At 39.4% G+C, this 24364-nt stretch overlaps 5 protein-coding genes and 2 non-coding genes across 13 annotated transcripts in view; 4 read left to right on the top strand and 3 right to left on the bottom strand.

The window, feature by feature from the left end:
* The window catches only part of camk1b (calcium/calmodulin-dependent protein kinase Ib), a 42210-nt gene extending 40992 nt beyond the window's left edge, over positions 1–1218 (bottom strand). The window contains exon 1 of the mRNA XM_044122368.1: positions 1080–1218. The gene's annotated coding sequence lies outside the window, so the exon portion shown is untranslated. The remainder of the gene's footprint in view (positions 1–1079) is intronic.
* gnl3 (guanine nucleotide binding protein-like 3 (nucleolar)) lies at positions 1170–9336 on the top strand. Of its 5 annotated transcripts, none has more exons than XM_044122367.1 (16): positions 1170–1278; positions 3757–3888; positions 4036–4094; positions 4283–4423; positions 4552–4671; positions 4965–5042; positions 5116–5248; positions 5369–5472; positions 6382–6532; positions 6626–6713; positions 6796–6973; positions 7053–7195; positions 7391–7527; positions 7688–7827; positions 8018–8081; positions 8161–9336. In XM_044122367.1, exons 2-16 carry the CDS (start codon positions 3876–3878, stop codon positions 8259–8261), a joined length of 1650 nt encoding a protein of 549 aa, XP_043978302.1. In that variant the 5' UTR covers positions 1170–1278; positions 3757–3875; the 3' UTR covers positions 8262–9336. The 5 variants fall into 5 exon arrangements, with proteins under 5 accessions (XP_043978302.1, XP_043978298.1, XP_043978299.1 ...); XM_044122363.1 differs by lacking the exon at positions 1170–1278 and adding an exon at positions 2469–2605; XM_044122364.1 differs by lacking the exon at positions 1170–1278 and adding an exon at positions 2491–2605 and having other exon boundaries at positions 3753–3888.
* LOC122834780 lies at positions 6151–6284 on the top strand. The gene has a single exon (XR_006371246.1). It is a non-coding gene; the product is annotated as a small nucleolar RNA SNORA47 (small nucleolar RNA).
* LOC122834777 lies at positions 7246–7319 on the top strand. The gene has a single exon (XR_006371244.1). It is a non-coding gene; the product is annotated as a small nucleolar RNA SNORD19 (small nucleolar RNA).
* A 727-nt stretch (positions 9337–10063) lies between the features above and the next one.
* Positions 10064–14640, bottom strand: glt8d1 (glycosyltransferase 8 domain containing 1). 2 transcript variants are annotated; one of them, XM_044122369.1, is made up of 10 exons: positions 14551–14640; positions 13951–13994; positions 12581–12679; positions 12255–12465; positions 12026–12143; positions 11849–11933; positions 11657–11769; positions 11386–11552; positions 11167–11279; positions 10064–10461 (listed from the first exon to the last, which is right to left on the bottom strand). In XM_044122369.1, the coding sequence occupies exons 2-10, from the start codon at positions 13964–13966 to the stop codon at positions 10283–10285; spliced, it is 1101 nt and encodes a 366-aa protein (XP_043978304.1). In that variant the 5' UTR covers positions 13967–13994; positions 14551–14640; the 3' UTR covers positions 10064–10282. The 2 variants fall into 2 exon arrangements, with proteins under 2 accessions (XP_043978304.1, XP_043978306.1); XM_044122371.1 differs by lacking the exon at positions 14551–14640 and adding an exon at positions 14454–14471.
* On the top strand, positions 14579–16446 carry spcs1 (signal peptidase complex subunit 1). Its single transcript, XM_044122372.1, has 4 exons — positions 14579–14736; positions 15121–15180; positions 16010–16096; positions 16205–16446. Exons 1-4 carry the CDS (start codon positions 14701–14703, stop codon positions 16328–16330), a joined length of 309 nt encoding a protein of 102 aa, XP_043978307.1. The 5' UTR covers positions 14579–14700; the 3' UTR covers positions 16331–16446.
* Positions 16447–16563: 117 nt separating this feature from the next.
* nek4 (NIMA-related kinase 4) lies at positions 16564–24180 on the bottom strand. 2 transcript variants are annotated; one of them, XM_044122359.1, is made up of 16 exons: positions 23893–24180; positions 22901–23167; positions 22608–22805; positions 22290–22397; positions 21887–22041; positions 21402–21546; positions 20258–20845; positions 20132–20176; positions 19849–19995; positions 19441–19581; positions 18924–18993; positions 18566–18678; positions 18340–18428; positions 18006–18223; positions 17783–17916; positions 16564–17206 (listed from the first exon to the last, which is right to left on the bottom strand). In XM_044122359.1, exons 1-16 carry the CDS (start codon positions 23980–23982, stop codon positions 17108–17110), a joined length of 2607 nt encoding a protein of 868 aa, XP_043978294.1. In that variant the 5' UTR covers positions 23983–24180; the 3' UTR covers positions 16564–17107. The 2 variants fall into 2 exon arrangements, with proteins under 2 accessions (XP_043978294.1, XP_043978293.1); XM_044122358.1 differs by having other exon boundaries at positions 17783–17919; positions 23893–24179.
* Between the last annotated feature and the right edge of the window lie 184 nt (positions 24181–24364).

The following is a 24364-nucleotide window of genomic DNA, read 5'->3' as shown; positions in this document are numbered from 1 at the left end:
AAGGCATAACTTTCCTACATCAGCCCCTTGATTTTTGGATGAGATTTGACAAATATCTCGTATTTCTGAGGAAATGGTAGACAAGCACAGATATGAGCAGGACAAAACACGCAAAAAGCCTGACACAGACAGAGTCAACAAGACAGAGAGCTCCATTCACATATTTCACACAACAATAACACGAAAAATGATTCATCAGGTCAAACTGCTGAAGTCAGAACCTCAAGGCCTCTACAGCAGTGGGCGAGCGCTTTCCCCCGATGTGCCAAGTGCAACATGTTTTTTTCCCAGCACAAACACAGAAAAAGCGGTCTGTGTGATTCACAGTTCATTAACTGAAGTCTCTGCCATCATCACTTGTTGTTTGATTCACAAAACAGATTTCGAGGGCTTGGCACAGTGCCTCAGCAGGGCTGCATATCAATCAGCCCTGTGCACCCACTGGCTGATGATGGGGGTCGATTGGTCAGCCTGTGTTAATGACGCACAACAAATCTCTTAATGTGGGCCTATTAATTGATCAGCACGCTCCACATGTGAGAGGAAGACATCAAACAGACAGGGGAAAGAACTGAAGCTAAATAAGAGGAGAATTTCACATCATGGCAACTTAAATGCAGCTCTGATTGTGTATTTTGTGGATTAATTTCACCACCAGGGGGTCCTCAAGACCTTAAAGTATTTGTTAGTAGTCACACCAAAGAGTTTAAATCCGTCTTAAGCCACATTAATTCCGGTAGTACTCACTTTTGCAGTAGTAACTCGTGTGAAGGGGGAGAAGAAAGCTCTCACCTCAATGCTGGCCGAATTTCACGTCAGTATTTGCTCGTAACGTAGAGGTTCTCTTTATAAAACGAGTAAATTGTTAAGCGCTTATTAACAGACTTTTACTAATGAAGTAGCCTATGCATATGTAAGTAAGGGGGACGGATAATAAAAACAGACAGGCTGTTAAATGTTGCGTGAGGGGGGAAAAAGAAAGGTGTCAGAACAAACACCACAAGCCACGCCTTGCTGGGTCTCTCGGAGAGTCACAGATAAAGTTACTGAGCCGACGGTTCAACGTGAGCCCTCCTTACCTGTGAATGTGCGGGTCAGCGAGGTCCAGTCACCGCGTCTGTCTCAGCTGCTGTCACTGCTGCTGCTCAGAGCGCTCTCTGTCTCACTGAGGCTGGACTGAGAGGCAGCCTCACCCGCCTCACCCGCAGCAGTGCTCCTGACGTCACCTAAGGGTCGGACACCCAGCGAACCAATCAGCGCCCGAGATGCGTCGCTCAGGTAAAACGGTTCACTGTACTTGCTATCATAGGCGTGGAGATTTGGCAGGGACTGTAACAAGCGACACCTGTTTCTAAATAGTCTGTAGAGATGAGCGTGACACTTCTGATATAACTAAATGATACTAGGAGACGCGGTTTTGCATAGCGCCCAAAGGGGAGACCCTCTGTCTGCTCCACCACACATAACCAAACACACAGCCACTTCTCAAATGATGCATTGAATATAATGCTGATGGGGGGTAGAAAATTCAAATATGACATAAGTTTAACAGTGAAAATTAATATGTATTATACTGTTGGGTGAGTTTTCTCTAATCTTCCTTTTGACAGCATCCCACAGATTCTCTGTGATGCTTAGTGTTGCTGGCCATTAATTTTACAGTGATACAATTGTCATTAATCCAGGTATTTCACATGCAATGTGAGCAGGTAATTAGTCCACCAGGAAAATTAAATCAGCATTTCCATAAATGTTTGTCAGGAGAGGGAAGTAGAACATAATCTAAACTTATCTGGAAGATGGCTGTTCTTTGGACTTAATAAAACACATTGGGCAGAACTAGCAGAGCCCTTCAAAGACTGTGGAAACCTCACACTGGATCTCAAGCCATCTCAATTATCTGTCTCTATCCTCTGTTTCCATACTCTGGAACCTTGGTTTCTAAATTAAATGAAGAACTAATGAAAATCTGAAAATAGGACTTTGGATCACCAAACTAAGTATAGTCATTTCTCTGAGTCAGATAGTTCTGATATCGTCTAAAGTTCAGGAGATACTTAACACAAGGAGTATGATGATTGTAGGCCATTTCCTGGATATGTCTCTGTGTGGAGGCTCATAAAACACCGACTCCAACTGCAGCCCAAACCTAATTGATCTCCCCAATCTCTTGTGTAGCTTTTGCTTCACCATCCTCCCAAGCCTGTGCTAATCGTTGTTCTTTGGTCAACTTTTTCTTAGCACTATTTTCTCTCAACTCAACTTTTTTCCTAGCATGCATACAGTGTTTTGTGAACAGCCAATGTCTTTTGCATTTACCTTTTTGTGGTGTACCCTATAGGACAGTGGTGTCAAACTCATTTTCATTTTGAGCTATATCAAGATTGATTCTCATGAGTCTCCTTGATGGGTTACTTGTGGCAGACGATACTGATAAAACTAACCATTAACACCTGCCTCACCCGCAGCAGTGGTGAGGCAGGTGTTAAGAACCAACACACCAACAAGCCAAATAATTGCATCTCCTTCATATGTGGAACCTTATTCATTATTGGCCAAAACATCAGTCGGAAAGCTGGCGTCTCCAAAACTGGTTCACAAACAGGTGTGTGCTCTTTCTCTAACATGTATTCAATAATTAAGCCTTTAAAAAGTGTGGAGTTGGTTTCAAGTGTGGCATTAGCATTTGAAAGCTTCTGTCAATGAAGCTCTCAAGCAAGTAATACAGGATATGGTAAGAGTGCAGATCTTTCAGGGACTGCAAGGAGATCAGGAGATAGCGGTTTGGTTAGTTGTAGGGAAGAATCATAGCAGACGAGCATGCATTGCAGGTAAGCACAGAGGGTAGGAAACATTTTTACAGATGTAGACCTCAGTGTTGAAACATTTATTGCATGCAATGTCCACAAGGTTAAATAAATATTTTTTAAAAAGACACACAATGTAATTTATTAAAATGTCTCCACTTTAATATTTTGCATAATTTTAAAATTACTACAATTTCATAGCTACTGGTTTAACTTGATTAAATTTTGCCAACAGCTGTGATAGGTTACTGCAATGTGCTTTAGTCTGCTGGAGAAAACAATTAACCTAGAAACTCCTTTTTACTTGCAGCTTAGTTTTGGTGTCAGCCTCAGACAAACTTGAGAGAGGCTTGCTGCTGCCACCTGCAGGCTGCTACGCAGACATGGTGTCCAACTTCTGCTGTCCGTTTTTCCATATGGAGTCTCGTCAGACTTGAAATATTTTCAATATTGGTGGATGTATTTGTTACCAAATTCAAGCAGGCTATTATGTTTAAGTTCTAAATAACAATCAGATAAATGACAGCACCTCATAATCAAGTATTCTTACATCAAACACAGGGCAATCCTGGACTGAAACCTATTGGAAGCTGCTAAAGATATGATATTGGGGTGGAGGCTCATTTTTCAGCCAGACAACAACACTCTAAAGCAGCCAGAGATGGTTTATCTCTGTCTGTTTGTGTGTTAGAATGGCCCAAAGTCTATATTTAAAACTCTACCCATCCTCACTGTTTGAACCTGGATGTATTGCTATGCTTCTTCACTTTTATTGTAATTACAACTTTTGTTGTAATCATGTTGGTCCATCACTTAACATTCGTTATAACATTCATTAGGGTTTGTGGTTGTGATATTAGGGTTAGGTTTAGGTTAGTTATATGAGAAAATGTGGAAAATATCTGAATGAACCTTTGAAAAAATAAGGTGTTATAAACCTCCAAGACAGCAGGTGGCAGAAGTACATTTACTGACTGCGTGAAACCGAAGAGACGCAACATCTAACTTCACTTGTGCTATTTCCACGTGTGAGCCGTTCAGTCACGTTGGCAGATCAACAGCGACACAATGAAAAGACCAAGTAAGTGTATTTACATACAGTTAATGGTCCACAAAGAGAATCTATTTAATATTTGATTGGCCGGGTTGTCCATTTTATTTATTGGGGATAGGTTACATTAGCTTTTTCTAAGGCTAACCGAGCTAACGAAGCTTTCGTTCTCTTTAGAGTTAAGGAAAGCAAGTAAAAGGATATCCTGCTCCAAACGTTATAAAATACAGAAGAAGGTAAGTGGCTTTTTGTCATATATCAATGTTCTTACCTTACTACCTTGTAGATAAAATATTTTTGAACTATATTTCTTGTAAGTTTGTTATAGTACATCATCACGATACGTTTCTTGCATGTTTATGTACACAAATTACATGGCTGCTTCTTCTACAGTAACCTTAGTAATATTATGCTCTGATCTTAGGTTCGAGAGCACAACAAAAAGTTAAGAAAAGAAGCTAAAAAGAAAGGATTGAAGAAGCATGTAAAGAAGGATCCCGGAGTGCCCAACAGCGCCCCCTTCAAGGAGGAGGTCCTCAGAGAGGCAGAGCAAAGGAGGCTGCAGGTGGGCTGGCATTCGAATAACTTAGTTTACATGGGTGTAAAAATTATTTAGCAATGATTTTTGTTTAATGGTTGTTGGTAGTTTCCATATACATATGTATTTTGAAAAGCTTGCTTTTTTTTTTTTAGATTGAAGAAGAAAAAGAAAGGAAACGGCAAGCCAAAAAGGAAGAGCGAGCCCAGAAAAGGAAAAAAGAGAAGGAAGCCGCTGTTAAAGAAGCAGAACCAAGTGCCAAGAAGGCCCGAAAGGTAAAAGTCCACCTCAGTGGGCATTTCTGAGATAATTTATTCTGATGGGGATCATTTATGTTTTAGTAGCTGGATTACTTCATCAGTAGCCAGGACTGAAACGCCACTCCAATTTTTTATTATTTTTTTAATTGTTGTTTTACAAAGCAAATTAGTAAATGCAAATGCTGTAGTTTTTTCATGTCTGAAATAAGCAATAATAAAATCAATCTTGTTGGTAGGTAATTTTTTTTTTTTTTTTTTTTTACGGCAGGATAAATGATTAAGGTGTCTGTCTCCATGTGTTTGCATAGGATACCACAGAAAATAATTCAGTGAAACGTGCAGCAAACAAGAATTCAAAGCAGCACCTCTGCAGTGAACTAAACAAGGTATACCTACACCCTTACAGTGAGATCCAGTACAATACACTGTCAGCTTTACTCACAAAGTCACCTCTTGCAGGTAATAGATGCGTCTGATGTTGTAATAGAAGTCCTTGATGCTCGGGATCCTCTGGGATGCAGGTGCCCACAACTGGAGAAGGCTGTGCTACTGGGGGGCAAAAGGAAATTACTTTTTGTGTTGACCAAAATAGGTAAATGGACGTGAGAAGCTCTCAGCTAAACTGAAAATCAAAATGATTTGCTCTTAACATGATTTGATTTTCATGGGGTTTTTTTTTGGGTTTTTTTTATTGTCTTTTTTTCTGCTGCAGATCTTGTACCAAAGGAAAATGTAGAGAAGTGGATTGAGTGTTTACAAAGGGAGTTTCCAGTTGTGGCATTCAAAGCTTCAACACAAATGCGTGAAAAAACTGTGGTGAGACGTGATTTTTAATATTTAAAGAACATTTTATCCTTTTCAGTAACATCTGTTTTAGATTTGCTGCCTCACAAATTTTACAATCAAAAATATGATTTTTGAGTTTCTGACAAAGTCCAAAATGAACTGAAAAGTGAAGAATCAAAAAGGAGCCATTTCACTGCTTTAGTGGAGCAATTCGATCTTGGGTTATTAATCTATGTTCTAGTTTAGACATCTGCATTGAAGTGGCTATTTTTATCACTTGTAGGAACAGAAATTATTAAATATCACAAACTTTACTTCAAGGAACCCACATTTAGGCTTTAGTTATCTAAAAAAGAAATAAAAAAACAGACATTATGAACTTTAGCAAATGTAAATTTGCCAACTGTAATCTGCAGATTCTTACCTTTGTTATAAAGTTTCCTAACCTGCCATCATCTGCCAGTGTTCTGAAACAGAAGTTAAAGGCTCAAACAGATAAAAAGGAGCAACTTTATTGCAATACATTCAGCCTTCCTGGCAGCTACTGTGTCATTTTGCCTTTTAATTTATGTAAAATATCGAAGATTGGTACAAATTAGTTTCCTCTGGGAGACGATTCCTATTCATACCTGGCGGCAGAATGAACAGCTGATCCCTCTGTAGAAAATAGTTTCCTTTTTAAATGGCTAAAAATCTCTTGTCTTTATGTGGAGGACTGAGAAGGTTGAACAGCTTGCTCAGTGCTGTTATAACTGGTTATAACCTCCGAGAGAATAACCAACAAACGGCACAGTTTAGTCCCTGTGTCAGAAGGGACCATGTGTGCTTTTGTGGAACATTTGCATAAAAAAAAATTCTGTTGTGGTGGGTGTGGGCTCTATGACCTTTCGATGTGTCGAGGTCAACTGAGTCAATCACGTTGTGCTCTTTGTTCACCAGAAAGCCAAAAGGAAAAGAGTTCTCCCCTCCAATGAAGTCCTGGACAGGTCCAAAGGAGCAGCGTGTTTTGGTAACGAGTGTCTCGCCGAGCTACTGACGGCTTATGCCGCTAAGATGCAAAGCGAAGTCGCACTCAAAGTGGGCGTAGTTGGTAAGTTTATTTGAATCAGTAATTTTGCTTCCTTAATATTATGAAATGTAACAATTTCTATGCTTTTTATGAACATCTTTTTCTTCCTCCCAGGCTTTCCAAACGTAGGGAAGAGCAGCCTGATTAACAACTTGAAAGGAATGATGGCATGCCATGTTGGTATTGCAAAAGGCACCACAAAGTAAGTACAGAAAAATGTTTGTGGCTAAAACATCCTGCCTCCAAAATGTCCGTAATTAAATGGCCTCTTTCCTGCACACCAGAACTGTGCAGGAGGTACACATGTCAAAGACTGTGAAGCTAATTGACAGCCCGGGCGTCGTTGCTTCGCCGTCCAACCCAGCAGCCTCCATGGCTCTGAGGAGCCTGCAGGTGGAGGAGGGTCAGGAGACGGTGCTGGATGCCGTAAATACATTGCTCAAGCAGTGTGATAAGTCCCAGGTAATGCCTATTGCAGTCACAGAGAAAGTGAGGAGAACGGCTGAATTATAAGATAAGTAACTTTATCTTCTTGTCTTAGGTCATGCTTCAGTATACTGTCCCAGACTTCAGGAATTCCCTGGAGTTCTTGACCTTGTTGGCCAAAAAGCGAGGCTTCCTGCAGAAAGGCGGCGTTCCAAACACAGAGCAAGCAGCAATCACTTTCCTTACTGACTGGACAGGGTGAGGGTCTTTTTGTTAGTGTTTCATAAAAGCGGGTAGCTGCGTTGTTTTGGAAATGAGGAAAAAGTGCAATTCTTGAGTTCTCTATGAAGACTTCTAATCCAACTCTGATCCAAACCCTTTAGCTGGAGCAAGTGTTTGACGTTTGTGTCATTTAAGTTACACAAAAATCTTATTTTTTCGGTGTTCCCCTAGAGCCAAATTAAGCTACCACTGTAAAGTGCCAGGGAACTACAGCCACCCAAACTACGTCACTGAGGAAGTGATCACTGAGATGCAGGACGGCTGGGATCTAGACAAAGTGAAGGCAGGCAACATGGAAACTCTGAAAGGTAGAAATATTCAGCAAATTTAGAAGCTTGTGAGCCATTTATTGTAATATGAAAAAAATGTGACACAGTTTAAGGTGCAAATACTTCTTCAAGGTGCTGTGCGTTTTGTAGTTTTCATCCAATTTTATATTTTTATCCCTAAAAAAATAATCTTCCGCAGGTTTTAAATTTCCAAACCTGGCTAGCAGCATTGGCTTTGTCTCCAGAGGGCCGACTGCAGGTCTGCTGACAGTGGCCCCCGTCCCTGAAGAGCGACCACCTGCAGAGAGGGAGGCGCAGCACAACAGTGAGAATGATGAGGTAATGATACAAAGAAATGTAGTTGCATGGAATTTGTTTTAGCTCCTGGAAATGAGGACAAAAATGCGAGTCTCGATTTCTTTATGAAGACTTCTAATCCAACTCTGATCCTGATGACTGACTCTAATCACTGTGGCTCTTAGAGCTCCTGGATACGAACAAATAAATGCAACTTCTGCTTTTTTTGCAGGCTGGAGAAACAGAGGAGTTGCATGAAACAGAGGAAGTTGAGAAGCTGCAGAAAACAGTCAAAGGTATAGATTGCATAGATTTCTATCAGTATAAATATGTGCTAATAAATATGTAAGGTTATGTTTTGCCTTTTCATTGCAGATAAACCCAGTAAGGTTCATTTCCAGCCTGTCCCTGTTGACATCAGCCTCTCTACTGTTTATACAGACGATGCTTACGACTTCAACACTGATTTTAAATGAACTCCCCCCATAACACGTGGACTCTTTTCACCATCCAGAGCTGGAACTACTCATGACGGAGATCAGCTTTGTGTTTTTGTTTTTTGATCCCCCGTTGTTTAACTAAACCATGATACCCACAAACGAACCAGGCCACTGCCATAAAGTAGTGTGGAAACACAAACTGCTGATTGGTCAGATTATACCACACACAGATGGAAACAAGTTGTGTGGACAGAAAGGATTACCTGCATGTTTACTCCCATTTTATCTTTTCATCAGATCGGAGATGTCTTAACTTTCTGAAATTGTCCACCTGATTCTGCATTGAAGTGTTGGTCGAAGAAAAACCCAGAGAATGGTTTTTAGTCATTACTGCTTTAAACTATGCTCAATTGTTTGCAGCTGATCCCATCAGGACTTGCATTGAGCTGTAGAAAGCAAAACAGGGAGTTACAGTGGTGAGAAGTGTATCGTGTTATGGAAATATGGTCTTTAAAAAGGCTGAGTCACTTCCAGGAATGTGGCTTCATTTGCTTATCTTGCTGTTTGACGTCACTATTATGAGGCCAGGTGCTCCGAAACTCCTGCTTGGACTTAAACCTAAAGAACGGTGAAACATACCTCCACTCATGGACGTAACTCTGCCAGGTTTTTCCCCCCTTAAATCTGCCTATCCAGCCTTACCCATCAAGATAATTTGATGCCTATGTGACTGACTTTATTATTAAGCAGTTGTGTATATACTTGATTATGCTGTTGTGACTGGAGGTCTATATACATGGTTCGTCTATAACCACGTATATAGATGTGCACCTATAAACCTATTAAATCAAAAGTAGAATGTTTTCTTTTTTTCCCAAAACAATGTTTATATTTCTTTTCCCTATAAAATTAGTAATTTCACGGTTTAGGAAACAGCAAATATATTTTATTGGTATTGTACAAAACACAGAACAGCAAAAAGCAAACAAGGCATGCAGTATGTGTGCAAATGCTGAGGTAACGCAGAGGTTAGTGGTCTGATCATCATTAAAAATCCACAGAGTAACAAGGAATGCTAATGTTCATTGTTACACCAGCATAGTTTGGGGGGGAGGGGGGTTTGAGGTTGTATTTAAAGTGGTGAACTTGAGGTTTTTAAATGCTGGTTTAAAAAAAAAAAGAGGTTGGATAAATCTTGTGTGCAAAAAAAAAAAAAAAAATCCTAAAGTATTTTAAGCACTGACATTAGCCTTTGGAAGAGTTACCAGGGAGGAGGTAAGCACACATATACACACACTGGCAACTATATCATTGCTGGTGGCAACCCTTTATCTTACACTAAGCCATCATTTAGCAATGACAATAAATGGGCATAAAATCTTAAGCACAGTCATGACCATTTCTCTTGGCAGCCTTCCTGCAGTTTAACAAGTATAAAAAAAAAAATTATCTTAAATTTAGACAACACTGTTTTTGTTTAGTACATTTTAAACTAGGAGTTTAACTTCTGTGTCAAAGCTAATCTGAGGACCTTTAAGCTGTATGTGGTTATCTGGTAGAAAAGGGTCCCCACTAAATAGGTATGCAAAATATTAAAGACTATAAAGTTGTGAAAATGGTAACAGTTTCATTTTAGTGCACTTGTGAGGCAGTAACTGATCTGTTAGTCACAGCACCTAAAACACTACTCTAAAGGTCATGTGGCCATGGGATTCCTAAACAAAAATTATAAACCTATGGTCAAATATGGTCTCAAAGGCCTGAGAAACTCTAAAACATTATGTAAGGCTGTATCATATGATTGATGATGTATTATATGTGGTAAAAAAAAAACTAAAAAAAAACCTCTGGTTTTATCAGACAGGTTGGTGTCATTGCAAGGAAAACATTTTGTAAAAACAGGCATCTGTGTTCAAGATAATGTCAGCGTGAAGAGGCCCACAAATCCAGAGGAGGATGAATAAGACTGCTGGGTTGCTTAGTTCCTGAGGTGAAAGGAGCCACACTGTGTTCTGCCAGGGACTGCGTTGGTCCATAGGTCTCTGAAGAGTAATTTTTCAGTCTGCGTGTCTTCGCACGGGATGAAACTTCCCTGTGGGATCAGGAATGAACCACTGGTCCCACACGTCAGAGAAGGACGACGTCCTCCCCCAGGGCTTATAATGTCCATTCCAATGCAGCAGTTTAGCAGTCTTCACATATTGGGGAGAGTAGCGATTTCCAGCACCTGTGATACCTGAAAAGTTTGGATTTTTACATTTATTGTACCCGGCTTATTAAGAGTTAACCCTTAGAATTACTGGAAAGTTACAATGTTGATTATTTCAGCGTTTACCCCATCCACATGAGAGCAACCAGAGCTTGTAGTTGACTACGAGTGGGAAAGAAATATATACTTACTGAAAATTTCAAGTGCAGTTATCTTCCTTTTTAGAGGGTCCTCTTCCCAAATGCATTAGAATTATAAATAAAGCGTAATTGATATTGCCAATTTAACATATGTGAGGAAAGTATGGTACGAATGCTGCCTCTGATATGTTCTCGGTGCCATAAAATCGTTTTTTCTTTAGTTTGTCTCTCTACTTAAAGACAGAGTAATTCATAACCATTACAGATGCCAGATTTAGGTTTACAGCAATATATTAATTTTACCAGCTTGTCTGTTATAACAGGAAGTTATATACTATCTTTTTTGGAGTGGCCCAATCAGTCGTGTCTCTATCAGATCAAAGAGACTACTCTAATCTGATGGAGGGGCCCTAAAGATTATGGCAATGAAAAGGGAGGCCTTCCGACTTTAAATCATCAAAATGCTACTAGAAACATGCTTAAGCTGGTCAGCAATCGGAACGGTTTGATTGCTACGATACCCATGAAGATTTCTTTTTCACCGATTAACAAAAAGTTAGAAACAACATTCAGAAATTAACCTGTAACTCACCCAGGTGTCTCACATGCCACATCGGGTTGATGGAGGAGTGACGTTTATAAAAGACGATGAGAAGTGGAGGGGTTGTAATGCTTTCTGCAAGTGTGTTACTGTACAGATCCTCCCTATTAAAAACAAAAAAAAATTATTAAATGCATTTGCTACAACTATTTTTATTTCTACGGAAGCGTCTTCTTTTAGGTCCATTATTCGGTTTGTGTGTGCGCTCACTGAGAGTTGAGCTCCATCCACTTCTCCAGCTGCTGGGTGATGTTTTGGTTCTTCCACTCGGTCAGGTTTGCAACAATGACTCCTGGATTAAAGGAGCATGTGTTGGCCTTCATCCCCAGTTTTTTAATAGCCTCCTTTTTAAAGTCCAGGAAACCCATGTAGTTGTTCTGTAAAAAAAAAAAAGATTAGTGATTTAATACTTCATCTGTATATTTCAGTTCCTTATATTGAGCAGCATAAATCACAAGTAACTCTTAGAAGGAAACACCACCTGATTTCCAGCTCCTCGAACGATGCCCTTTGCAGACGCTGAGTCACAATCATCAGAGAAGGCAGCTGCATGTCCTTGTTTCAAGTTGATATCATAAAGCTCTTGAATATCTCCTGTTAGCCAAAAACGACGAATAAATAAACCTCCTTTTTTTGACAGACCTGATTTGATTTATTATGGGTTCGTTCTTACCTTGTACAACAACGTCATCATCAAGATAGATGGCCTTCTCTACCTCAGGTATGTACATAGGCAGATAAAACCTGGCAAAGGTCAACTAACACACACATATCATAAAAGGTTTAATACATAAACAGCAGCTGTGATATATATTCTGAGTCAGAATTGCAGTATTATCAGTCGTCTTACTGGTTTTGCAGCTTCCAGCATTTTAGGATCTTTTGATATTTTCCCATTCAGAAGCTCTGGTTGGAAAATAACTATGTTATATTTGACATTTTTTAACGCTGTCTTGCTTATCCACGTCCTGTTGGTAAAACAGAAAAAAAAAATGTTTTTAATTCACTTAAGATGACAGAGAATTCCTGTGTTGGCTGAATTATCCACACAAGAATAACAAATAGAACAACAAATTTACTTTAGGTGATCAACTGTATCATTCAGGGTCACAATAGTGAAGACCACGTTGGCTTTGCTGTTCTGGGAGACGCTGTTCATTGCAACTATCACAGCCCCGAGTCTGTCCTCTGAGGCAGTGATGAGGACAGGAATCTCGTCTCTTTTCCTTTCCGTCTTTTGTCCAACACCAGGAGACAACTCCGCCTCAAAAGGTAGAATCTGTCCAGCATCTGGATTGAGGGACGTTAACCGCACAGCATTTACAGTCGTTTTGTTGCACCAAAATACTCTGATGTGACATACAAGACTACGTCAGTGCATGTAAACTTTGGTTCAGAAACGTACCTGGGTTTTCTCTGTCTAAGAAGTCACTGAGGTTCAGGAGGTTTCGATGAACTATGATCAGTATGGCTACAGCCAGTAGAACGAGAAGGACTCCATTTACTGTGGAGCACATTAGATGGAGCTGTTAGATGTAAGAGGCTGAAGTTTAACATACAGAACTTTCCCTTATTTTGTCATGTTGCAACCACAAACTTCAATGTGTGGGACTTTACCAACATTTTTTTCCATGAATAAATTATGTGCTTTTCTTATTTACCTAATCTCTCTCTCATATACAATTCCATAATTCAATGTGCATTTGCTATTTGCAGAACAACCTTTCACCAAGATTACAGCAACAAGTCTGTTGGGGTATGACGCCACCTACTTTACACATCTACAGACTAACACATTTGCCTATTTAGTTCAGTCGGATCAGTTGATGTCTAGCCTGATGTCTGAGCTTTGGCTGAGTTCCATCCCATTAATTCAGGGGCCTCAAACTCCAGTCCTCAAGGGCCACAGTCCTGCAACTTTTAGATGTGACTCTGTTGCACCACATCTGAATAGAATAATTAGGTCATTAGCAAGGCTCTGGAGAACTGACCTACACAAGGAGGAGGTAATTAAGCCATTTTATTCCAGTGTTTTGTACCTGTGGCACATCTAAAAACTGCAAGACAGCGGCGGTCCTTGAGGCCTGGAGTTTGAGACCCCTGCATTAACTTAAGAAAAGCGTCTCCACAGCATTACACAGCCACCACCCTGTTTCAGCGTAGTGTTAGGTTCCACCTAGGGCATGGCATTTTGCTTTATCCCTGATCCACCCTGTCTTTACAATCCTGTTTTAAAGCAATGTTCTCTGACGTAGCTCTGAAGCTTTCACAGAAGAGCACAGGTGAATTACTAGGCGTCATTTTATAAGGTAACAAAATTAAAGGTAAATATAATACAATATTATTTTTGTCCAATCAGCGATTTCTTAGGTCTTCCACTGGGACATACCTCTTCCGTTTTGTTAATGTTGTAGTGCTTTTGTAAATTGCAATTGTGCTTCGTTAATGTTGTAGTGGTTTGCACCTCAGGGCCACCATATATATTCCTTTAATTTCACAAATCTATACTATTTTGGGCTGATTTGTTTTTGATTTGTCTATCAAAAACAAATCAAATCCCATTAAAATACACTAATGCTTGTAGTTGCCTCAACATATGGAAAATTACTTTTGCGAGGCACTGACTTGAACACTTAACTTGATGGGAGTAGTACATTTTCCCCACAACATCCATGTGAATTACAATCAGTTTCACGTTTGTTATAAGTGCAATTATTCACTGATTATCTTAATGTGTGGAAAGATATGACTTAATTGTTAATGCAACTTACTTACCTCTCCTTAGTGTCATGGCAGCCGCCGCATCAGTCCTTCCAGCACTACGACAATAATTAAAAACCAAGAGAATACAAATAGGTTTAAGTGATGCCCACGGTGGGCTGCGTGCCCTCCAGACCGTAACGTCGCGACGCCGCTATGTGATAACGGCATAGACACGAAAAGGTTTTGCTGGGTGTTAATTATGCGCTCAGATTCAAGACGCCTACATGCAAGATGCAGATCTGAGGAAAAACACTCAAGTGACGAATTCAAATTGAAGCCAAACTGCCAACTCAACATCAACAAGTTTGTCCCCTCTGCTATCGCGACTGTACGCAGCTTTAGGTGTTTAGGATATGCCTGATTGAAAATATCCATTATCTGGGAGTTTCGAGTAGGCAAAAGTTTTCGATTAAGGTTAATAAGAAAACTGTAAACATTCTAAAATTATTATTTTGTAAAAATGCAAGGCCAGTATTGCAGTTATGATGAAGGAACTTCACATTTACATAAGGCACCTTTGTAAAGAGCTCGTAAATTTCCCAGACTTTGAAGCGAGTGTTAAGAAAACACGAAGCGCTTTGAGGAATCCACATAATATATGAATCAGAGAACCTGCGCTGTTCTGTCCAGTTCGGCCCACGTATTACGTCGGCAGGTCCTTCCTCACAATACAACGTAGCTTTTCAAAGCGGAAGTAAGCTTGCTTGACTCAAAGCAGAATCAAACATATTTCCGTTTAGACAGTTCGTTTCAAGTGTAAAAATGCTGTCTGTATTTAAGTCCATTCCTACGCACATGGTGAGAAATAATTACTTAATTTGTTGAAAAACTGTAAATTAAATTATCTTAAATAATGCAGATGATTTTTTTCCCGAAACGTTAGCTTTCTCTCGTTTTGATTATTTTGGTAACGGATGCTAACCAAAGCCATGTTTTCTTCTGCACAGAAAATAGAATAACATTTCTGACTTAGATTCAACATTCCAAGTTGATAAAAGCTTAGCATTAACTAAATAATTCTCTCTGTCAAACAATAATTTTAAAAAGTAGTTCAAAGTTGTCCCTCAGTTTGCAGATGTAGCATAACCAGTTGAAGAACCACTACAGACATCTTTTGCTAACGGAATTTATTATAAGAATCATTAATGACTTAATTTATTTTATCTCCCTCTTGTTTTGCAGGACTACAAGGGCCAGAAGCTGGCTGAGCAGATTTTCCAAGGAATTATACTAATCTCTGCGGTAAATATTTACGTTTATTTAAGCCAGAATTAAAATGTCAAATGTTAAAGTATTTCAGTTCTATAACTTGAAACGTTTATAAATATTCGATACACACAAAATGATATATCTCAATGTCTTGTTTTTGTTTGCTGTGGTTTTACGCACAGACTTCTTGGTCAGTGCTCCTTTTGCATGGTCGCCAGTATGTTGGGTAAAATTTTACTGTGACATGATACATTTTTTTTTTGAATAAAGCTGCTTTTATTTCTTATTTTCTTTTCCAACCTCAGAAGGCACAGATTGGCAGATAAGCAAAATTGAAGTTTTCAGCAGCAACAAAAAACCACTTTTATTTCAGAAATGAATGCATCATGAAGCTACAGTTTGCAACTGTGGTTAAATTGAATATTATATTGAAATTTTCCTTGTATGTCTCAGGGCAACACAGAGACATACAAGACAAACAACCATTCACACACACAGTCACACCTAGGGAGAATTCTGTTTTCTAAAGTTGTTTGCTAAACAAATTGGCCGTCACTAACCTTTTTGCAATTAACCAGCTTGGAAAGTTTACTTGTGCCTGCAACTGAAGGTGGTATAATTTCACTCAAATCATAAATATATTTGCTTACAAACTAATACAAAAAAAAAATCAGCATTTTCATACAGATAGTGGTTATGATAAGCCTGCTTTGAAGACAACTGGGAAATATTTGACAAAACCTGCACCGGATTGACTTAACACAAGAATGGACAAATTGTCTGGGATGAATGGCAGTTCAAGTGGTTAAACATCCTCCCCAGCGGTCCTGCTGTACTGATGTGGTTTGGATTTTCTTCTCAGGTGATCGGATTCGTGTATGGGCTGATTATTCAGCAGTTTGGCTGGACAGTGTACATTGTGTTGGCTGGATTTGCTGTGTCTTGTCTGGTGAGTTTTTACATTCACTGGCTGGCGTCTTGCGTCACATCAAGCCCTTTTTTTTTTTTTTTAATACTGCCCTGTAAACATCTGTCACCTTGTTTCCATCCTCTGTAGTTGACCCTGCCCCCATGGCCGATGTACAGACAGAATCCTCTGCCCTGGCAGCCGGTGGCACCAGAAGCCAGCGGAGAGCCCAACCAAAAGCCCCAGGACAACACCAAGAGAAAGAAGCATAAATAACTCCTGTTCATTTTTTATGTAGAAAAGTGAATTTTGTCCTACACTTCACATCTACAGCTAATAACAGTGTAAGTAGGTCAATTCTGTGCATTTAAAATAAAAAATAAATAATTAAATCCGGTGCCGTCTGTTTGAGTTGATGTGAAATTTCAATTTATGTTTTTTCTGCACTTATCAGTGAAATCTCTTAACATGGTTTTTATCCGATATAAAAATTGTGCAATTCTCGAATTTTAATAAGCCAACTAGAAGCAAAAAAAGGCATTCCATTTTAGTTTTATTAAAAATTACTCATGTCAATATCTACAATAAATCTATTTTACATTATTTTGTGTCAAGAAGAAAATTAGTCAACAGAAGTTACATCTAAGGTGTTACGGACAGCACAGGAAAGACGGCGTGAAGAATCATAAATAAATGAAATTCCTTAAATGGAAGCTTTAAAATGACTGAAATGTTTGCATAGATATCCTCAACTTTAAAGAATCATTTTCACATCCAGTGTTGCGTGGTAAAATGCAGAAATAAGTGATTTACATAATCGTGTGTACCACTTTGTCCATACGTGTCTGTATGTGTCGGTTCTTCTTTCACAGAAAACTTGTTCATATCAGAATTTTCACCTTGAGACAAATTTCAGCTTGCAAAATGTTTGCGGTAAAGACCAAACTTCCTCGGTACCTCAGTAAATGAAAGAGTGCTTGATGTGACTAACTGATGTGAGTTTTTTCCACTGTTTTTTCCAAATTATATGTATTCTTGCTGTTTCAGTGCTCTTCATATCTTGACAGCAATATCCTCGAAAAACTTCAGCTGCCTCACCATGACGGCATAAGCTTGGTACTTCTCATCTCCCATTTGGTCACGAAGGCACAGCTGCAAACAAAATGAAGGCAGCCGAGCTTAGGCTGGAAATATGAACAGGCGTACATGCAATGCTAATTGAAGAACTAATTTTAAAAAATGTGTTAGTGTGAACTGAAGTTAGTCTTTATTAGATTTAGTTCAGTAAACAGAAATTTGTTCATTTGCAATTGCCATGAAAAATACTAACCCATTGATCCAATAAAGTTAAATTCACAACTCAAAAGGTAAAAAATATATATACAGAACATTGTTGAATTTTTGAAATTCAAAGAAGAAAATAATATTTTGTAGGGTTGCACTTAGTGATGTCAGAACAACTGACTGCGACCTCCAGAACATCGTTGGTTGCTTAAGTATTAACATCAGATTATTAATGTAGTAGTGAAAGCTGACAACATATACAGCACTGATTCCAGAAACTGTAAAGCAGTGTCTGACTGGTACACTGTAAGAGTACCGTAAATGTTTGCTTTAACCTACTGATCCTACTGGTATAAGGTAGAAAAAAAAGTACTAATTAAGATGTCTCTAATGAAAACATGATGTTTTCCATTTATTTAAGAGAGTTTACATTATTCTACTCACTTCTCTTTTGACCTCATCTTCCTCCTCCATGATTTCAAGCACTTTATCCAAAAGCTTAACACCCAGACCTTTCACCACATCTGTTCTCAGACGCTCTATAGCTCTCCTGACCTTGGCTGGACCGGACGTGGCGCCTTCTAAAGAAACAGAGCTGTTAAACTCAAGACAGTTGCAGAGCAGCTTGCTTGCTTTATGAAGCCAGGATTAAACCGAAGTATCTCACCTGTTGGGATTTCGCCAAGTGACAGGTTCCCTGCCTCATCTCTGGCTTTCCCATGAAGCACCAGGGTGTCTCTGTACTTGCGATTCAGCTTGAATTCTGGCATCGCGGTCGAGTCCAATCGGCCTTTTCCCAACTCACGTCCAGCGTCTCCAACATCCATCCTCAAAGTCTGAGTCATCATGTGGACCAAATCATGCATGTCGCTGGATTCTGTTTTTCTGCTCATACACAGAGTACGTTTACACGCAGGTTAATGTGTTTCAGTATAAAACTCAAAAGAATAAAATGCTACTAATTACAAAGGCCGGCGCTGAGACACTTGACTCGTCCTCACCTTTCCCTGCAGTCTCCCTCTGAGCGCTCTGTGGAACTTGTGGATGAGCTGTACTCGTCTTCATCTGACCTTTGCTCCATCAGTCTATCCTGTTGTGATGTTAAAAAAAACAAACAAACAACCAACTCTTGTGAATGAAAGATTTTGATAAATTAATAAATGTTGCTTTTTCTAAACTTCATAAATTCTAAAATTGAGTTTAAGAGAAAGATAAGAGTATCTGCACCTTACTGCTGGAGTCTATGATGGAGTATGAAGCAGATCGAGTGACGGGGGCATTGTGTCGCTCAACTGTGGTGGAGGCAACATCATACGATGCCCTTCGCACAGCACTCGGACCTAAGCAACAGGGAAAACAACCAAATAGGTTTTTCCTTGCAATAATACTTAACATGTGCTTTTCTTAACATGTGCAAATAGTTATGATTCTGAAATTGTTCAGAATCATAACTATTTGTAGTTTGGCTTTAGATATATATTTTTTTTGTCTATTTCTCTCCACATCAACAACAACAAAGACCTATATGAATGTTCTCTGTCTGTCTGTCTTTTTTTTTTTTTTTTTTGTGGTTTGGAGGCATTACCTGGTTGACCTGCTCCATCTGCGCCTGATTGCCTCAGGCGTCTTCTCTCTCTGGCAGTCAGAGGACGCTCCTAAAAAATAAAATAGCTCTCAAATAAGCTGATAGATGAATGAGTTTATTTAAAATATATAAAGAAGCATGATTAGAAACTGAATAATAAACACAGAAACGCCAAAGTCCGAAAGCACATATTAAAATGAAAAGTTGTAAAACCAAATCGGACGTGGATTAAATTAGCTTTTGGTGGGTTTAGCGTAAAACTGCATTTGAACAAGGAGATAAAGAATGGTCTATTTCCTCTCTAAAGACTCTGGAAATGTTGTTGGACTGCATAACATTATGCAATAAAATAATAATAATAAAAAAAAAAGATTTTCAAAAACAAAAGCAAGTCATTTTTGGATAAAGTGCTTGAAAATAGATCCCAAAATTGTTTCAAAAAGGTGATGATGAATATAACAAAGAGCAAAGATTTAACTCCAAATAAAGTTGGGGGGAGTTAAAGTGTTGCTCTCACTTGTGGTAAAGGCAACAACCCATCCTTAGATGAACTAACAGATGTGGAGCCTGCAGCCTCCATGGTCTTCTTAATCCTCCTTTTCCTCTCCACAGCCGCTGCCTCTATGGGAGGACGAGGTAGAGGTCTTGAAGCTGCCAACTTGAATTAACAAGAAACAAAAGACAATCCAACATTAATGCTGAGTATAGTCAAACTGGCCTTCATGGTTGCTTGCTGCAGTTTCAGTCACTTCTCAAAAAACACAGATATTCAGTTAAGAAAAAAAACCCCATCACCCATCGATGAATTAAAACTAAAGACGAACTATGCATTACTTCTATATTATTGCAATGCCATATTAAAAGTTCCATTATATATAAATTCTATACATTTTCAATACTAGTTAGTAATAGTAGTCATGTTTACCTGTTTATGGCCCCCTTTAGTGGGATCAAAAAGCATCCCCCTGTGTTGCTCTGATCCTGAAGGCTCAGGGAGGACCTGGGGATTTTGGCAAACGGTAGCTGGGTCTTGTTTAATCGAGAGAGAAGACGATTCTTCTTCAACAGGCTCCTAAACAGACACAACACAAATCTTCCAATACTACTTAGAAAGGTTTTGCACCCTCTGTGCATATTGATATTAGCTATTTTTTTAAAACCCATCCAGATTTATTTTGGGGAAACAGTACAGGAGGTTCATCACTTACCACTGCTGGAGGCTCTAACAGCTTTTCCGTCGTTTCAAGGCTGTCCTGAAAAGACATAAGGAGTCCTATGAAAAGGGGACATTTAAAAAAAACAAAACATTGATTCTACCTTCTTTTAAAACTTACATCAACATTTGGCATGCGAGGATGCATCGGAGTCCCCTTGATTAAAGTCACAGTGTCATTGTTGCTGCTTGGACTTGCGTCCACTTTCACGTTTTCTGCATTTGAGTTCAGTTCAGCCTCTCGAAGTAACTCGCCGGTGTCGTCCTTGATGTCCACATGCGAGTCCTGTTTCTCCACAGAGACGGGACGTGTACTACCCGGGTTCGGCTGGATATCTAACAGCCCATTGGAAGCCGTCCTCTTGTCTCCTCCCCTGGCACAAACAGCTGACTCAGCTCCGAGAGCGGGATTCACAGGAGAAGGAGGAAGTGAGGGATCTGGTTTCCGCCTCGCTTTTCTGTCTTTGCAGACGATGCGAGTCCCAGACTCCCTCCGCGACTCAACAGACGGGGACGTTTGAACCTGGTTTTTCATCACACCGTCACTCGGCTGCAATGGGATATCAATATTAACGCTGCTGACGGTTGCCAGGGGAGAGATACTGGCTTTGAGAATATCAGATAATGGGGATATAGCTTGTGACGGAAAGGCTGGAGGGAAATCTGTAACACCATTCTGGATTTTATGCTCCCGCGATTTGTCTTCTCTCTAGGATTAAGGAGAAAAGATTGCATAAAATAGAGATGGTGACATGTTCTTTTTTTTCACACTTCAAATTTTTCTTTTTAAATAGAGAGGCTTCAAAGTTAGTAAATGGCATCTTGTCAGATTTTGCTTTTGTCAGATTTTGAGTCTTTCTTCACAGACTCAATTTTCAAAGTTAGTCCAAGCAAGTACAAAAACAATTTAGCTAGTTGTGCTTTCTTATGGTTTAATGATGATGGTATGTTGGCAAGGCAACACCATCCAATAGTTTGGTAAAGAGCAAAAATGAATTTAATGGAAAGGTTTCAAATGAAAAAAATGATGTCAAACAATCAAATCACTACATGTGTTCGAGATGTGAAATTCTAAAGACAATCTGAAATCAATCAGATAAAGAAAAAGATTTAGGTCCACCGTGGACTAACCAGAGAAATCAGTGGACCTTTAAAAGACACAATTGATAAAAGTGTAAATGGGAGAAAAACAATCATTAAATAACACAAAATGTTACAGAGGTTTCAACAACTCAGAAGAGCCTTGGTGTAAACAATCAACACACCTGCTTCACCTGGGCAACAGTGTCGGCATTTGGACTTGGAGGAAGCTTCTGAGGTTTTGGGTGACATGATGCACCAGGTGACTCACCGCTGGGACTACAGTGTCCTGGTCCAACTGCAGCCTTTTTTCTTGACTTGGCCGTTTTTCTGGAAAAAAAGAGAAGCGAAACATACATTTAGAGAAAATACTCATCAAACTCAATCAATCAATCAATCACATTTTATGTACAGATTACTTTTTGCCTCTCAACATTTTCTTTTTCCCCTTCTTGGCAGCTCATGTGTCCAATACATCCACCTGTTCTTCTCGGTGCACAACACCTCAGCTTTTCCCCTCTATTTCTCCAAACTGCTCAACTCATTCTCATCTCTATTCCTGTCCATTTCGCTCACGCCAAAGAAAATGTTAACATCTCCAGAGCTTCCTATACTTTAGATATTGCCTGAAAGTCAACCGCGAAAAATGTCTGATGTGAATAACGCTTACTCTTTGGTGGCCTCCAGGAACATGGCAATTTGACGCTTTATGTAGGGCTGCCGGAGGATATGCTTGACATCAGGTCTGTCTTCGGGTTTCTTACAAAGCATGCTCTTGATCAGCTCTCCGAGATGGGGGTGGTATTGGCTCGGCATTGGTGGCAACTAAAGAGCAAAATTATAAAAAAAAAAACCAACAATAATCTGTGGATGAAGTTTAAATGATTTCATAATAAAATAACCTCCCCCAACAAATCGAAAATGACAAAACTCAATCCAGCAGATTTATCTGCAGAGGCCCTAAAAGAACAACAACAAAAGAAAAAAAACACCTGCCCTAATTAAGATTAATATCATAAAATAACATATTGCTAACCTGCAACTTATCTAAAGAATAAAAAAATAAAACCAACCTTTCCCTCTACAATGCGATAAACCAGGGAGTTCATGTCTTTGGCATTGAAGGCGTGCTTCAACGTGGACATCTCATACACACAGCAGCCCAGGGCCCATACATCTGACTGGACACAGCATCACAGGCAGAGCATGAGAATTTGTGAATTTTGCCAAGACAGGAATAAATCTGATGCTTGGCCCGAAAACAATGATGTAACCAAGAAAGAAAATAAGAAAGAAGCACTGACAGAAAGAGAAAAATAAAGAAAAGCTGCATTCAGCAATGAAATAAAAAGCAAGCTCCTTTAATTACTGGGAGCAGGAAACCATAATACCTTGTGGTTGTAGGGTTTATTAGAAAAGAGCTCTGGACTCATATAGTACGGGGTCCCAATGAGAGTGCTGGCCATGTCATTCTGGTTCTCCAAAACACGTGCAATACCCAGGTCTCCAACTTTGATGATGTTGGTTTTAGTCAGGAAGATATTCTGCGTTTTGAGGTCCCGGTGAAGAATATTCCTCTCATGGAGGTACTGGAAAGCAAATAAATCACAACGATGACTTCCTGATTTCCAAAAGTGATTCAACCCAATCCACTTTCTCAGCCAAGCGTGCCAATATAGTGTACCTGAAGTGCCATGGCTATCTGGACAAACCACTCTACAACCTGCCTCTCTGGCAACAGTTCCCCTTTCTGCTGTTTGAGTCTGTGATAGAGGTCTCCGCCTTCACAGAAACCCATCACGATATACAGCTGACGGTCGTCTCCTTCCCACGACTCCCTGTAAGTCACAATGTTGGGATGTCGCAGTTGGGACAGAAGCTGAGCCTCCTGCTCCGCGGCACGGCGTTCCCGTTTGGATGATGTGGTTAAATTAAGCTTCTTTATCACATACTGAAGAAACACAAAGCATAAACACACAGTGCCAACATACAGTTCTTTGCCAAAGTAGTCATACCTCTTCACCTTTATCTACATTTTGATATTTCACAACCTCATTTGCATCTTTTGATGATTTTATATGATGGACCAACACAAGGTAGTGCACAATTGTGCACTGGGAAGCAAAATTAGAGCAAAGGGGCCTGAATACAACTGCAGGCAACACTTTAAAGAGTGTACATGAATCATTATGCAACCTCACAATTATGCACAGCTTATTCATCTATCAGATAAAATCTAATCTAACAAAATCCACTGAAGTTTGTGGCTGTAAAGTGACAAAATATGGAAAGGTTCAAAGAACATGAGTTCTTTTGGAAGCCACTGCATAGACAAATATGATCGTGTTCCATCATACAAATATTTTTTCCATCATGTCCAGCTCATTAGCATTATTTAATCAAGTGCCATATTTCAGCACAGTTACAAATGGCTACAAGTAATACAGAAAGTGTTTTCATTTATAAATCCATTTTATATTGAGTATTTGGATGAAAAAATAAAATCCTACTATAAAACTATATCTTTTGCTACACACAAAAAAAAAATCTCAGCAAATCCCTTATGTTTAAACCGACTTTTAGGTAACTTTACAATGTTTTGGCGTACTTACTACAAAAGCACGGCATTTTTAAATACATATTTTAGCATTAATCGTTTTTAGATTTGTTTCTCACCTGTTTTCGGTCCGTCTTGTGCTTCACCAAGTTCACCTCTCCGTAGCTTCCTTTCCCAACGACCCTGATGAAATTATAGTTACTCATCATCGGTCAAAAGCCCAGCCAGCGCTAGACGACGCTCCCAGAGAGAGTACAGCTGCTGCTTTGTCCCATATTTAGACAGAACTCTCCACATAAACAAGAGAAAAATCTGTCCGGAAAACTTCGAGTTAGCTTCGGAGGCAGCGGTGAGATTTTTTTGAAGACAGGAAATCAGAAGCTGTGGATAGTTTGTCATCACTAGGCAACTGAGACTGAGAGTCGGGGTCAAATCCAATGTTTATCTGCAGCGCCATCTAGAGGCTGGAGTGCAACATTTTACCGTAAAAGGTTGATCAGAGATCAATTTCTTGTCTTCATTAATATTTACATGCAGAATATGTCTGATAAAAAGACTGACATTTTTATTAGTCAAGTATATAAGTTACAC

Source organism: Gambusia affinis, linkage group LG07 (genome assembly GCF_019740435.1).
Source record: "Gambusia affinis linkage group LG07, SWU_Gaff_1.0, whole genome shotgun sequence".
Classification (NCBI taxonomy): domain Eukaryota; kingdom Metazoa; phylum Chordata; class Actinopteri; order Cyprinodontiformes; family Poeciliidae; genus Gambusia; species Gambusia affinis.
Note: the sequence above shows the minus strand (reverse complement) of the source record. Positions and strands in the feature narration are given on the sequence as shown.